The following is a 14,814-nucleotide window of genomic DNA, read 5'->3' as shown; positions in this document are numbered from 1 at the left end:
GTTTTTCTCAGAACCCTCAATGACTTCCTCATGCACTTGGAAAAATTCCTGAACTCCTTGTTTTCATCTATGAGGCCCTATATTATCTGATCCTTACCTATATTATCTGATCCTTTTAGTTTCATCTGATACCATATTTTCTTCCTTCATTTATTATGTTCTACTTATGATTCTCATCTTTCTGATCCTTTGATATGCCAAACTGTTTCCTTATTCCTTGCTATTAATTCCATTTTTAATGTTCTTCCCTCAGATAATGATAATTTTACTTCCTCCTTTCTAATATCTCCTATTTCTTTCTTAATTGCATCAGTTAGTACCTCCAGAACTATATTATGTAATAATAGTGAATATTGAATGTTATTTCTTATGTATCAGTTTAGTTAGAATGGTTCTGGTGTTTCTTCATTCAGTTAGATACCGAATTATGTTTATGTGAAAAGGAAATAGTCATCTATTTTGATTTTAAGAGTTCAAAGCAAGAACTCTTTAATTTAATTTAATCTAATGCCTTTTTAACATTTGTGGAAATCATATTTTTATTTTTGATCTATTAGTAAGTTATAATATTAGTAAATTATAGAAACATAAAACTAATTTTGATCCAACCTTGCACTCATTCATTCATTTACTCAACAAATATTTATTGAGCATCTATGTTATGCCAAGTACTTTTCTAAGCATTGATGATACCACAGTAAATGAAATACAAATATCAATGCCATAAAATAGCATATCATCTTGTGTGAGAAATCAATGAACAAAATAAATACATACATTTTATGGTACAATAGAAGGTAAAAATGTTGTGAAGAGAAAAGGAGCAGGGGGATGTGATAAGGATTACCACAATTGATAGTGGCTGCGATTTAAATATTGTGGTTACGAAAGTCCACTAAGAAGACAATGAAGTTAGGTTCAGATGCTCAAAAGGTGATCTAAATAAATATTTAAATTACCAAGACTTAAAATATGATGTAATGTTAGAAATATCAATAGAGAACAAAGAGCTATTCTTAGAGAAATAGGGAGAATTTCCCAGTAATTGATAGATGATTCTAAAAGAAGGGAGATGAGTGGTGCTACAGTGTGACAACATGAGATTGTTCTTTTTTTAATTTTTTTGTTTTGACAGGCAGAGTGGACAGTGAGAGAGAGAGACAGAGAGAAAGGTCTTCTTTTTTTCCGTTGGTTCACCCCCTCAATGACCGCCGCGGCCAGTGCGCTGCAGCCGGCACACTGCGCTGAACCGAAGCCAGGAGCCAGGTGCCTCTCCTGGTCTCCCATGCAGGTGCAGGGCCCAAGGACTTGGGCCATCCTCCACTGCACTCCCTGGCTACAGCAGAGAGCTGGACTGGAAGAGGAGCAACCGGGACAGAATCCGGTGCCCCGACCTGGGCTAGAACCTGGGGTGCCGGCGCCAAAGGCGGAGGATTAGCCCATTGAGCCGTGGCGCCGGCCGAGATTGTTCTATTATATATATGTAAAGCGTACAACATGATGTTTTAATAGACATATACATTGGAGCCAGCACTGTGGCATAGCAGGTGAGGTTGCTGCCTGCAGTGCCAGCATCCCATATGGGCACTGATTTGAGTACCAGATGCTCCACTTCCGATCCAGCTCTCTGCTATGGCCTGGGAAGGCAGTAGAGGATGGCCCAGGTCCTTGGGCCTCTACACCCACGTGGAAGGCCTGGAGGAGGCTCCAAACCCCTGGCTTCAGATCGTCCCAGCTCTAGCCACTGTGGCCATTGGGGGAATGAACCAGCAGGTAGAACACTCTCTCTCTCTCTCTCTCTCTCTCTCTCTCTGACTCTGACTCTCTGTAATTCTACCTCTCAAATAAATAAATAAATCTTTAAAAAATAGACATATACGTAATGAAATAATGACTACAGTCAAGCCAATTACTATACATCATTTAATGTAGTTACCATTTATTTGTGTATAAGAGCACCCAAAATTCAACTGTTTTAAAAATTTTTCAGTATACAGTATTATTAACTGTAGTCCTCATGCTATATTTAGATCTCTAGAGTTATTTATCTGTTTTTAAAGATATATTTACTTATTTGAAAGTCAGACTTACAAAGAGAGAGTGGGAGAGACAGAGATATCTTCTATCCACTGATTCACTCCCCCAAATGGCCACAACAGCCAGGGCTGGGCCAGGCTCAAGCCAGGAGCCAGGAGCTTCATCCAGGTCTCCCACATGGGTGCAGGGGCCCAAGCACTTGGGCCATCTTGTGCTGCTTTCCAGGCACATTAGCAGGGAGCTTGATCAGAAGCGAAGCAGCCAGGACTCAAATCAGCACCTATATGGGATGCTGGCACTGCAGACAATGGCTTAACCTGCTGCACCACAGTGCCGATCCCAGATTTATTCAAATTACATAATCAAAACTCTGTTACTCTCTGGCCTGAATCCCTCTACTCTTCTCCCTCTGGTTACCACAGTTGTACTCTCTGTTTCTACGTATTTGACTTAAAAAAAAGATTTATTTTTATTTGCTTGAAAAACAGAGAGAGAGAGAGAGAGAGAGAGAGAGAGAGATCTTCCATCCACTGGTTCACTCTCCAAATGGCTGCAATGGCTGGAGCTGAGCCAATCTGATACCAGGGGCCAGGAGTCTCTTCCAAGTCTTCCACGTGGGTGCAGGGGCCCAAGGATTTGTACCTTCCTCTGCTGCTTTCCCAGGTGCATTAGCAGGGAGCTGGATCAGAAATGAAGCATCCAGGACTCGAACTGGCACCCATATGGGATGCTGGCATTGTAAGCCAGGGCTTTAACCTGTTGTACCACAGCACCAGCCCCGTTTTTGACTTTTTAAAGCTTCCACATATAAGAGATATTATGCCGTCTTTTTCTTTCCTGTGTCTGGCTTTGTTCACTTAGCATGATGCAAAACATGAGCTTTTTTTAAAAACTGGATGAAAGAAGATGAGGGAAAAACAGGCACCAACTGAGACAACTCTAGGGGAAGCAGAGTCATCAGGAGATCCAGATTTCAGTTACATTAAAAAGCTAAAGAGATGGAGCTGGCACTGTGCCATAGCAGGTAAAGTCACCGCCTGTAGTGCCAGCATCCCCTATAGGAGCCAGTTGGAGTCCCAGATGCTCCTCTTCTGATCCAGCTCCCTGCTAATGCACCTGGGAAAGCAGCACAAGATGACCCAAGTCCTTGGGCCCCTGCACCCATGTGGAATACCCAGAAGAAGCTCCAGACCCCTGGCTTCGGTTTCAGCCCAGCTCGGGCTGTTGTGGCCATTTGCGGAGCCATCCAGTGGAGGGAAGACCTCTCTCTCTATCTGCTTCTCTGTAACTCTGCCTTTCAACTTTTTTTAAGCTAAAGAGAATATTCTAAGAGAATAAATGATAAGGGGTTGTGTACTGTGTCCCAAATGACCTGATGGAAGAGTTTCAGGAGTCGATGAAGGGTGAAAAATTGAGACAAATAGGAGATATGACAAGCAATATGCTAATTACTGTGTGATAAGGACTGACTTTGGAGTTTGAAGCTTCTTGTGGTTATTCACAGATAGAGGTAAAAGTATAATCAACTAATTTTGATGGTCTCAAGTCCGATAGTGATGGTAAGGCTGTGAGTGTTTGGGGGTGAGAATGGATGCCACAGTAGGTATGGAGGCCTATGGATGAATGTTCTTACCCCAGAAAGAATTGAGCTTACTCTTAACTCCTGCAATAAGAGAAGACTCATGCTTCTGTAATCTAGCTTTTTTTTTTTTTTTAATAAGGTAAACCAATGCCGTTGGTTCACCCTCCAATGGCCGCCGCGGCCGGCGCGCTGCGGCCGGTGCACTGCGCTGATCCGATGGCAGGAGCCAGGTACTTCTCCTGGTCTCCCATGGGGTGCAGGGCCCAAGCACTTGGGCCATCCTCCACTGCACTCCCTGGCCACAGCAGAGAGTTGGCCTGGAAGAGGGACAACCGGGACAGAATCCGGTGCCCCGACCGGGACTAGAACCCAGTGTGCCAGCGCCGCTAGGTGGAGGATTAGCCTAGTGAGCCGTGGCGCCGGCCTGTAATCTAGTTTTTTAAAAAGACAAGCATAATAATATGGTACTAGAATGTCTTAAGAGGGTAACATTATGGAAAACATTATGGAAAAAGTTGATCTATTGGTTTTGTGTGCTGGTTTTAGAGGATATATACTATGTTTTTATTCTTCAGAGGTAAATATTTAATTTCTTTTTTAAAGATTATTTATTTATTTGAAAGGCAGAGTTAAAGAGAGAGAGGCAAAGACAGAGAAAGAGAGAGAGGTCTTCCATCCGCTGGTTACTCCCAAGATGGTCGCAACAGCTAGAGCTGTGCCAATCTGAAGCCAGGAGCCAGGAGCATCTTCTGTGTCTCCCCCGTGGGTGCAGGGCCCCAAGGACTTGGGATGCCTTCTACTGCTTTCCCAAGCCATAGCAGAGAGCTGGATCAGAAATGGAGCAGCCGGGACTCAAATTGATGTCCATATCTGATGCCAGCACTGCAGGCGGAGGCTTTACCTCCTACAACACACTGACAGCCCTTAGATAATTTCAAAGTAGAGATCTGCTACTTTTTTTTTTCATTTTTCTACAGATTATTATTGCTCATGAGAGTTTTTATAAAAGGCTTAGTATGTCTGGAGTACGAAAAAAAAAACCCACACGTGTTTCTATAGTTCAACAATAATATTGAATCACTGGATCAATTCATAATAAAACCCACACAAACTTTTCCTGTTCCTCAAAATTGCTTAATGTTGCTAAGTTTCAAATGGAAGCCCAAAGAGTCTTAACTTTCCTAATGCTCAAATACATTCAGAGTAGTTGCCGTATTTCCATAATATGGACATATTTTTCTAATATCTAGAATCAGGGGCCAGTGCTGTGGTGCAGCAGGTTAAACAACTGCCTGTAGTGCTGGCATCCCAGATGGGAGCCAGTTAGAGTCCTGGCTGTTCCACTTCTGATCCAGCTCCCTGCTAATGTGCCTGGGAAAGCAGTGGAAGGTGGCCTAAGACCTTGAGCCCCTGCTCCCACATGGGAGACCCAGATGAAACTTCTGGCTCCTGTCTTCAACCTGGCCCAGCCTCAGCTGATGCGGCCATTTAGGGAGTGAACCATCAGATGGAAGGTCTCTCTCTCTCTCTCTCTCTCTTCAACTCTGACTTTCAAATAAATCAATCTTTTAAAAAGTCTAAAAAATTTTAAAAAATCTAGAACCCATAAATTAATTTAGAATAGCTTTCAAACTTCCAGACTAAACTTTTATGAATATTTTATTCTTCTCTGAAGTTTTTGTAAATAGTGTAGACTGGCCAAGTTACATATAAGATATTTTTTACTTCTTCTTCCCTTTTGGTAGTGACAAAGTGACATTTCAAGTGGAAACCTAGATGGGATGACCTCTATGGAACAATTGCTATTTGGTCTTCTCATGTCAGTTTTCAAATAACTTAGAATATGATCAGAGACACTTATCTGAGGAGATGGAGAGCCTCTATTAATCAGCTACAGATTGTCTTATAAATCTCTCATAAGAACAAGACAGGAAAGAAGAGATTTAAAACTCAATATGATAATCCCATAATAATAACACCCCCAAGGGAAAAAAGACTTTGGTATGGTGAGCCAACTCTGTTATAATACACATAGGATAATATTTGAAGTCAATGAAAACAACTTATAAGCACCTTGACCTATCTTTACCTCTCTTCAGGAAACCCTCAAAGTGAATTCCTGGAGAGAGACTAACCGAGTAGTTTCTAACTACTTGGCTGAAGAAAAGCTAAATTTTGGAGGAAGGGATCTCACAAACCATAAATTAATTGACTTTTTCCTGTTACTTTTTATTTGAAAGGCAGAGTTACAGAGAAAGAGGGAGAGAGATCTTCTATCCTCTGGTTCACTCCCAAATTGCCAGGCAAGATCCAGGAGTCAGGAGCTTCATCTGGGTCTCCCATATGGGTAGCAGGGGTCCAAGTACTTGGGCCATCTTCTGCTGCTTTCCCAGGAGCATTAGCGGGAGCCAGATCAGAAGTGGAACAGCTGGTGCTCATAGGGGATGCCAGTGTCATGGGCAGTGGCTTAAACCCCTGCACCATAACGCCAAACCCCTTTCCTGTCACTTTTTTTTTTTTGACAGGCAAAGTGGACAGTGAGAGAGAGAGACAGAGAGAAAGGTCTTCCTTTGCCGTTGGTTTATCCTCCAATGGCTGCCGCGGCCGGCGCACTGCGCTGATCCGAAGGCAGGAGCCAGGTGCTTATCCTGGTCTCCCATAGGGGGCAGGGCCCATGCACTTGGGCCATCCTCCACTGCACTCCCTGGCCACAGCAGAGAGCTGGCCTGGAAGAGGGGCAACCGGGACAGAATCCGGCACCCCAACCGGGACTACAACCCATTGTGCCAGCGCCACAAGGCGGAGGATTAGCCTATTGAGCCGCAGCGCCGGCCATCACTTTTTATTTACAAGACCAGAAGGCAGAAGTTTGAAAATTAGTGATGGGAACTGTGATAATCTGATTCCAAGATAGCCCTCAATGCTTCTTATCTGCTGATAGTCTTGCCTTTGTAAAATCCTCTCCCATATTGAATAGGACTGACCTGTATGACCAAATAGGATGTTACCGTGTCAAAGAGAATCATTTTTAAGGCTGCATTTTTTTTTCAAAAAGCCATTGTTTATGCCTTGGTCTTTTGGATCATTCATTCTGGGGGGAGAGCAGCAACTGTATCTTAAGCACACTTCAGAAACCCTATGGAGAAGTTCCTATGGTGAAGAACTGAGGCCTTCTGCCAAAAGCCGCATGAGTAAGCTATTGTGGATCCAGATCCTCTATCCCCAGTCAAACCTTCAATGTCTGTAACCGTAGTTAGTATCTTCATTACAACCTCATGATAGATCCTGACTGAGCCACCTAACCAAGCCACTCTCAAATTCCTGATCCATGAAAGTGTGGGAAAGGATATAAATGTTTTTTATTGTTTGAGACATAAATTTGGGGAGTGGGTAATTGGCTATGCAACAATATATAACTAATAAACAATAAACAACTAAGTGACAGAACCAGAATTCAAGTCCTTTTAACTCCAAAAGTTGAGCTCCCGAGAGGCTGGAAGTCTCACAATGAAATTTTTAGCAATTTTCCTTAATTGAACTATTAAAATAATTGACTCTAAAGTAAATTAAATGTGTACCCTATGTAAGAAATGGAAAATCAATTCTTTTGACTATTTGTTCAGTGGCATCTAATATTTATTTAATATTATTAATTATATTAATATTATTATTTATTTAATATTATATTTATTTAATATTATTTAATATTAAATATCTAATATTTATCTAATATTTAGAGTTAGATTTTTTTAGAAGATTTATTCATTTACTTGAAAGGCAGAGCAACAGAGGAAGGGGAGAGAGATCTTCCATCTGCTGGTTCATTCTCCAAATGGCTGCAGCAGCCAAGGCTGGCCCAGGCCAAAGCCAGGAGCCAGAAACTCCATCTTGGTCTACAACAAGGGTGACAAGGATCCAAGTACTTGGACAAGTTTTGCTGCCTCCCAGGCATATCAGCAGGAGCCTAAATCAGAAGTGGAATAGCTGGAACTCTGAACTGGCACTCTAATGTGTGATGCCGAGACTTTGAAAGTGGCAGCTTAACCTACTGCACCATAATGCCTACCACAAAGTTAGGTCTCGAGCACAATCACTTAGAGGTAAATGAATAGCCAAGTCTATTTTCCAGGTAGTCATTGAAAGTTTTGCTAAAGAAATCTGATTCATGTTTCAGGATGGTTTTTTTCCCAACTGTTTCTTATGTTTGAAAATTTGTTATCTATTTCTTTTTTTTCCCCCAAAGAAGCATTTTATTTAAGGAATACAAACTTCGTAGATTTCTTAAGTACAACTTCAGGAATATAGTGATTCTTCACACAATACCTGCCCTCCCACCCACACTCCCATCCCTCCTCCTCTTCCCTCTCCCATTCCCAGTCCCATTCTCCACTAAGATTCAGGAGGAATTTTTGTTATGATTTCTCATTAAATCTTTTATGTTGTGAGATATTACTATATATTATTCTATCTAATAGATTCCTTTTCCTACCCTGTAGTAGGATTTGTGTACAGAGACAAGACATCAAGACCTTTTAACAGGAAGTAGTCATTAATTATTTATGCCAGCATAAGGCCCAGGTAGAATTTCTTATCCAAAAGCCTGAGCCCAGAGCAAATAGGGGTATCTCCTTATATATGGTTTGAGCTTCTTTGTCAACTTATATGACTACATGCATACATTTGATTAGGTATTCTAATGTTACTTGGCAGCCACAGGATTTTATACAATATTGTGCATGCATGCATACATAATTACTGATGATGTTTTTTCTTTTTTTAAAAACATTTATGTATTTATTTGAAAGTCAGAGTTACACAGAGAGAGAAGGAGACTGATCAGAAGCCAGAAGCCAGGAGTTTCTGGGTCTCCCATGAGGGTGCAGGGGCCCAAGGACTTGGGCCATCTACTATTGCTTTCCCAGGTCATAGCAGAGAACTAGATCAGAAGTGGAGCAGCTGGGTCTTGAACAGGCGCCCATATGGGACAGGGACTGCAGGCAGCGGCTTAATCCACTACGCCACAGTACCGGCACCGATGATATTTTTTTCCACACATATACTGAGCTATGTGCTGTCTGGCAAGGGTTAACACCATTGCTCTGTACTGGAAAGCAGAACCTGAAATAGTTACATATAAGCTGATAATAACTACAGTTGAAGCATTCATAGGAAAGCAAATAATGACCACATTCCATTTCCAGGGCAAGTTTCTTTTTTTTGTCTGACCTTGGGGAAGCCTCTACCACAACCCTTCCTGTGAAAACATTTGGTACACAATTTTAATTTCCTAAAGAGGAAAAATTAGTGAGTTATTTCTTAATAACTAGAACTGCAAATGATATTAAGAAGCACTCTGAAGTTTTACCCAAAAAAAGTTTAAATTTCAATTTTCCAGCCGGCACCGCGGCTCACTAGGCTAATCCTCCACCTTGCGGCGCCGGCACACCAGGTTCTAGTCCCAGTCAGGGCGCCGGATTCTGTCCCGGTTGCTCCTCTTCCAGGCCAGCTCTCTGCTGTGGCCCGGAAGTGCAGTGGAGGATGGCCCAAGTACTTGGGCCCTGCACCCCATGGGAGACCAGGATAAGTAGCTGGCTCCTGCCATCGGTTCAGCGCGGTGCGCTGGCCGTAGTGCGCTGGCCGCAGCGGCCATTGGAGGGTGAACCAATGGCAAAAAGGAAGACCTTTCTCTCTGTCTCTCTCCCTCTCTCACTGTCCACTCTGCCTGTCAAAAAAAAAATTTAAAAAAAATTTCAATTTTCCTTCTTCAATTATCGTTTCAACCCCAAGAAAATAATATTTTACTGTGAAAGATTAAAACATTTCAGACTAAAGAAACAAATATTTGAATCCCTCATCCAGGTGATTCTAGTCAACAATATATACTAAAGGACATTTTGGCTTGACAGCCAAACCTCAATATTATTGCAGTAAAAATGGGGCTTTTTTTTTTTTTTGCCGGATAGAATGCTCATTTACTTAAAAACAGAACATCTATAACTACCTCTTTTAAGAATGTTCTACTTATCTCACTTAAGGCATCTCCAATTATGAGGATCTGATTTTTCAAAATATAAATCAGGAGGCAATTCTTTGTTTAATGAAAATATTATAAATAGGAAGTTTTTAGATATAGAACCTTTAGGGTTCTATTTACAAGTATTTGTTTATATCAGAATATATATTATATATGTAATAAAGCAAAATATATCTCAAAGTTAAGTATTGGTCCACATATATTATATTACCTACTTTAAGCTTCTTATGAGAAATTCCAATTTGTCCCACTACACACACATACACATATGTATAGTACTTCCCTCATAATTTGCCTCTTTTACTATGTCTATTCTAGTAATGAAATCACCATATGTCTAATATTTCAAGCCTTCTTATTCATTTTAGAGAAGACTTCATAATTTACTTCAACCTTAAGTTGCATTTGTTTTCTTTGTTTATGGAAGCCATATACCATGTTAGCTCATGTATGTATATATATATATATATATATCTCATCAACTCCCATAAAAAAGAATGCATATGAATTAAACTGAGATGAGGTTTTGTGTGTGTTAAAATACATATAGTATAAAATTTGCCAATAGTAATATTGAGTACATTCACAATATTGTGCAACCATCACCAATATCTAATTCCAAAACATTTTCATCAACCTGAAAGGGAGCTCTCTACCCATTAAGCAATCTACTCTCCTTTTCTCCATCCCCAAGATCCTGGGAACTATGAATCTACTTTCTGTTTCTATTGATTTGCTATTCTAGACATTTCATATAACTGGAATCCTATAATATGTGACTTTTGGTGCCTGGCATCCTTCACTTAGCATGCTTTCAGGTCTCATTCATGTAACAGTAATCTATTTTTTTTTTTGAGTAAATAAGTATTCCATTGTATGGATATGCCATGTTTTTTGTTTATCTTTTAATCAGTTGATGCACATTTGGGTTGTTTATGCATTTTGGCTGTTGCAAATAGTATTGTTATGAGCAAAACATTACATATACAGTTTCATTTGGACACCTGTTTTCAATGATTTTAGGTATATACCCAGCAGTGGAATTGCTGGGCCATGTGGTAATTAAGATGTGACATTTTACTGAACCAGTAAGTAGTCTATTTTGAGAGGTGGGAGTCATATTGTTATTTCTCTTTTGTTATGTTAACATCCTTTCTAGATTCCTACATGTCTCTAAAAATGTGATATGGGAGTTTATGCCAGTAGACTACAGGATGGCATCACTAACTCATACCCAAAATGACAACCAAACATTTTTATGCAAATTATCCACTGAAATAAATGCAACTGAAGATCCCTAACTGTAGCAAGTGCGCTGGTATACACCTTCAGAAAATGGATGTTACAGGCAAATAACCACTGTGTTTCTGTACAGTGGTGAAGTCAGATAAACCTTAGTCGATTGCCTTTGGTCTACCCACTAAACTTCTCTGTTATAGTTTCTGCATCTATAAAATGAAGATAATAATCCCTGCTTCTCCAGATTGATATAAGGAAAAGACAGTCTGGTACATGGTTGGCACTTAATAAATATTAATTCTTCTTTCCTCATATATTCTTATGCTTTTCAAATTAACTGTTTTCCAAGGTAGCAGTATTTTTCTTCTTATTTTCTCTTTCAGGTTAAAATTCAACTACCAAATACGAACCCTTCTGAAATTGAAATTGATATCCAGGAAATGGTCCTTGACCTTCGTACTCCTAATAAGTAAGTAAAACTTAGTACTGGAATAATGCATTATAATGAGTCTTAAATTGATGTCCTTTTTAAAAGCATACATAATTATTTTACATCACCCCTAAAGAATGAAGTAAAAAATTCAGCTAATAATTCAGATGTATGATTTACATAATATAAACATAAAAATGTTTGGAAATGTTTTCTACTTGAGATCTAGATTTTTCTCTGATTTGAATCCATATATTTGGAATGGGTTAATACCATCAAAACACAATACTTGGCATTGAGTTATTGTTTGTTTTATCTCTCAGAAAAATAGCTGGAGGTGAAAACTCTTTAAATTGTATTGTATGGTTTTTGGTACAGTGATGGCATAAAATAAATAATATTATTATACTTTTTGGGTGTTGTGGAGCTCTAATGTTAAATTTGATTATGTTCATATAAAAAATCAACAATGAAAGTTTTGTCATCAATTACTCAAAACAAAAATTCTAACAGCTAATTTATCACTGGAGTTCCAAGTTGTATAAATACATTAAAAATAACATAGATGATGGAATGAATCAGTTAAATATTTTGATATTTTCTTAATATGTTATTACATATGTTCAAACTTGTTTCTAAAACATAACACATACAATAGAATTGATAGAAAATGTTTCTCTTGAAACACAGATGAATCAGTCCTGTCTTTCAAAACTATCTTCAAAAAGAGGGAATTGGTGGAAGCTGGTGTGTGTCAGATAAAATATCTAAATGTTTTATTGCTTTGTTTACTTTTCATCTGCATATACAGCATGGGGCACACATTGGTCGATTGCATTAGTCCTTTCTGTGTAACTCAAACACTTTAAACTGGGTTTGGGGAGCAGGCAGTTGCTGACACATTCTCTTCCTTCCGTTATCAATACCTACAATTCTCCTTTGTGGAGTATCAAGAAAATAAAATGTAGATCCCTCCTACAAAAGACACCTGTGTGTAAACAACCCAATGTATATACATAGCTTAATCTTGATTTTTTAAATTTATTTATTTAATGAGCATAAATTTCCAAAGTACAGCTTATGGACCACAATAGCCTCCTCCCTCCCCGTATCTTCCCTCCCACCCACAACGCTCCCCTCTCCCACTCCCTCTCCCCTTCCCCTTCACATCACGATTAATTTTCAATTATCTTTATATACAGAAGATCAATTTAGCATATATTAAGTAAAGATTTCCACATTTTGCTCCCACACAGAAACACAAAGTGTAAAATACTATTTGAGTACTAGTTATAGCATTAATTAAACACCTAAGAGTAATTATGTATTAATTACAGAGTTCAACCAATATTATATTCTACTTAAATCTTGATTTTTTATAGTAGATATATTTAACCCAAAATGATGGGGACTGGCCTTGTGATGTAGCAGGTAAAGCTACCTCCTGCAACACCCCCATCCCATATGGGTGCCAATTCATGTCCCTGCTGTTCCACTTCTGATCTAGCTCCATACTAATAGCCTGGGAAAAGCAGCAGAAGATGGCTTTAGTGCCTGAGCTCCTGCTGCCCACATAGGAGACCTGGAAAGAAGCTCTTGGCTCCTGGCTTCAGCCTAGTCCAGCCCTGATCATCGCTGCCATCTGAGGAGTGAACCAGAGTCTCTTCCTCTCTCTCAGTAACTCTTTCAAACAAATAAATAAATCTTTAAAACACACACACACAAATGATACACAGGTGAATATTATGAAGTATTTTTGTTATTTACATCATTTAAAATGTATTATCACAAAACACCCTCATGTTATAAAAATTACATACACCATTCCTACCACTTACTTCAAAGCTAATTTTGATATCGTACAACACTATGTTTATCCACTGCAAGAAAGATTTAAGAGAAGATGTTTTGTTCATGCATCTATGTGGCCAAACAAGTGAATTTATTTTAACCGAAATGACCAATAATTTCAGTTTAAAATAGTCAGTGAGTATTGTACCTTTCATTGTTTTTCCATTGACACATTTACTCTTTCACACAACCTTTGCAAGGGAAGTTGGTTAAATGAACTGTCAATCTTCTGTGATATTTGCACGCTTGTTAAAAACACACACATATCTACACACCACGGAGTTAATTTCCGTTTCCCTAGCACTGCTCACTGTCTCCATCAATCTTTAGGCAGCTACTCTAGCTATGCTGTCATTCCAGATATATATCAGGATATACTAAATGAAGTCTCACAGAGAAGTATTTTTCCACATAGAACTTGGGCTGCAGTAGGTTGCTTGTATACTGTACTTATTTATATTTAATAAATAACATAAAACTAAAATATTATTCATACTGTACTTATATATTAAATACTCAGGGCAGAGAAGTACTCTCTCTTAAGAAAAATTCCTTAATTAACATAGAAGACTGAAGATAGAATTAAAGTTTTCACCACTTTTTCTAAATGCTTGAGCATCCTTTACAGCCATGCTATTGTCTGAGACTGTTATTATCAGAAATGTGTCTTGTTTTTGAATTTATTGATATTCACATCTACTTTCTTCAGCTTCTAACTTTGACATCCTACAACACTGTGTTTATCCATCCATGAAAGATTTAAGAGGATGTTCTGTTCATGTATCTATAAGGCAGAGCAGGTGGATTTATTTTAAGTGAGTTGATTAGTAATTTAAGTCAAACAATGGTCAAATGCATTAGAATTATCCATAAAATACAAATATCCAGCATTGCATAACCAAAACAAATAATTAAGTTTATTTGAAATCTTCTTTTTTTTTTCACTTGATTGTAGATTCCCAACATGTAGTGGTGAGGAATATCTGGGCCACTGACCATATAAAGCTTGTGAAATCATTTGGTCTGGCCCTGCCAAGATAACTGCAGGCAGGAGTTGAAACTCAATAAACCTATAGCAGGATAAATTTAAGTTGATAATTTTGTATGGCCCATGAATGATGTTATAAATATCCAAATGGTCATTGGCAAAAAAAAAAAAAAAGGTTTCCTACCCCTGACAGTAGATGAAAAGGAGGAAAGATGGAGGAAATTGGGTTCTTTCCCAAAATCTTTGTATTAACATGAAGTTTCATTATTTTTCCAAGTGAATTCCAAGAATATTATAAATTAGTACCTCAAATATGAGAAACAAAAACACAACAGAGAAATATGTTAATTTTCTTATTAAATGATGCTTTAGATTATTCACCCCTTTGCTATAGTACTTCAATTTCACTTGAGAGTTGACTGATGTTTAATATGTTTTTTAAAAAGTTTTCTAAATAGAATAATTGAATTGTAGCTCAGGAGCTATTTCTGCACATGCTTTGAAAACTGTTATATCTCTTAGAGGAAACCTTATAAAAAGTCATGTAATTTTGTTAACTACATAAAAAAAAGAATTTGTGAGTATACATAAAACAAAGTTTTCCTTTATTTAACTATTTTGCAAGCAACATCAACTAAAACTTTCTAATATAA

At 38.6% G+C, this 14,814-nt stretch overlaps 1 protein-coding gene across 1 annotated transcript in view; it reads left to right on the top strand.

The window, feature by feature from the left end:
- DNAAF6 (dynein axonemal assembly factor 6) overlaps window positions 1-14,814 on the top strand; it is a 55,929-nt gene that overhangs the window by 37,617 nt on the left and 3,498 nt on the right. The window contains exon 6 of the mRNA XM_008272848.4: window positions 11,276-11,361. Coding sequence (XP_008271070.2) covers window positions 11,276-11,361 — 86 coding nt within the window. The remainder of the gene's footprint in view (window positions 1-11,275; window positions 11,362-14,814) is intronic.

Source organism: Oryctolagus cuniculus, chromosome X, assembly GCF_964237555.1.
Source record: "Oryctolagus cuniculus chromosome X, mOryCun1.1, whole genome shotgun sequence".
Lineage (NCBI taxonomy): Eukaryota > Metazoa > Chordata > Mammalia > Lagomorpha > Leporidae > Oryctolagus > Oryctolagus cuniculus.
The sequence above is the reverse complement of the archived record's forward strand: the minus strand, read 5'-3'. Positions and strand labels throughout refer to the sequence as shown.